This window comes from Myotis brandtii, unplaced genomic scaffold, assembly GCF_000412655.1.
Source record: "Myotis brandtii unplaced genomic scaffold, ASM41265v1 scaffold463, whole genome shotgun sequence".
Lineage (NCBI taxonomy): Eukaryota > Metazoa > Chordata > Mammalia > Chiroptera > Vespertilionidae > Myotis > Myotis brandtii.
The window spans coordinates 1,047,870-1,048,432 of NW_005367694.1; the positions used below are offsets into that span (position 1 = coordinate 1,047,870).

The 563-nt window shown below is 56.5% G+C and overlaps 1 protein-coding gene across 1 annotated transcript in view; it reads right to left on the reverse strand.

Annotated features, from left to right (window-relative positions):
• The window catches only part of ABCB9 (ATP-binding cassette, sub-family B (MDR/TAP), member 9), a 30,764-nt gene that overhangs the window by 22,467 nt on the left and 7,734 nt on the right, over window positions 1-563 (reverse strand). Inside the window, exon 5 of the mRNA XM_014547021.1 lies at window positions 318-523. Within this exon, the coding sequence (XP_014402507.1) occupies window positions 318-523 (206 nt within the window). The remainder of the gene's footprint in view (window positions 1-317; window positions 524-563) is intronic.

The window sequence follows — 563 nt, forward strand, 5'->3', positions numbered from 1 at the left end:
TTTTGAGAGTCAAATTTTTTAAACTTAAACTATATAGGTAGGTACATTGTTATTAACTTAATTAGGGTACTCCTAAGGCTTAGGAAGAGCCACACTCAAGGGGCCAAAGAGCCGCATGTGGCTAGCGAGCCGCCGTTTGCCGACCACTGCACTAGACTATAAGCTCCCTGAGGGGGGGCCTTATCTGCTCATCGATGCGTCTTGGTGCCTGGGACATGTGGGTGCTCATGGCGTAGTTATTGGCTGACAAGTCCTTCGCTAGCCCCACGGACCCGGGAGCCCTGAGGGCGGCTCCGGAGCCACCGCCCGCCACCTACCTTGTAGTACTTGCCGTAGATGTCGGACACCATCATGATGATGGGGAAGCCCATGAAGGTGACCAGGGAGAGCTGCCAGGAGAGGCTGAACATGAAGACCACCACGCCCGTGATCTTGACCGCGTTCCGTAGGAACACGTTGATGTTCTGCGAGACCAGGTCGCTGACCATGGTGGTGTCCGACGTGAGGCGGGAGATGAGGTCGCCTGCAACACGGGCAGTTCAGCACCCGCTGCGGCCATGGGG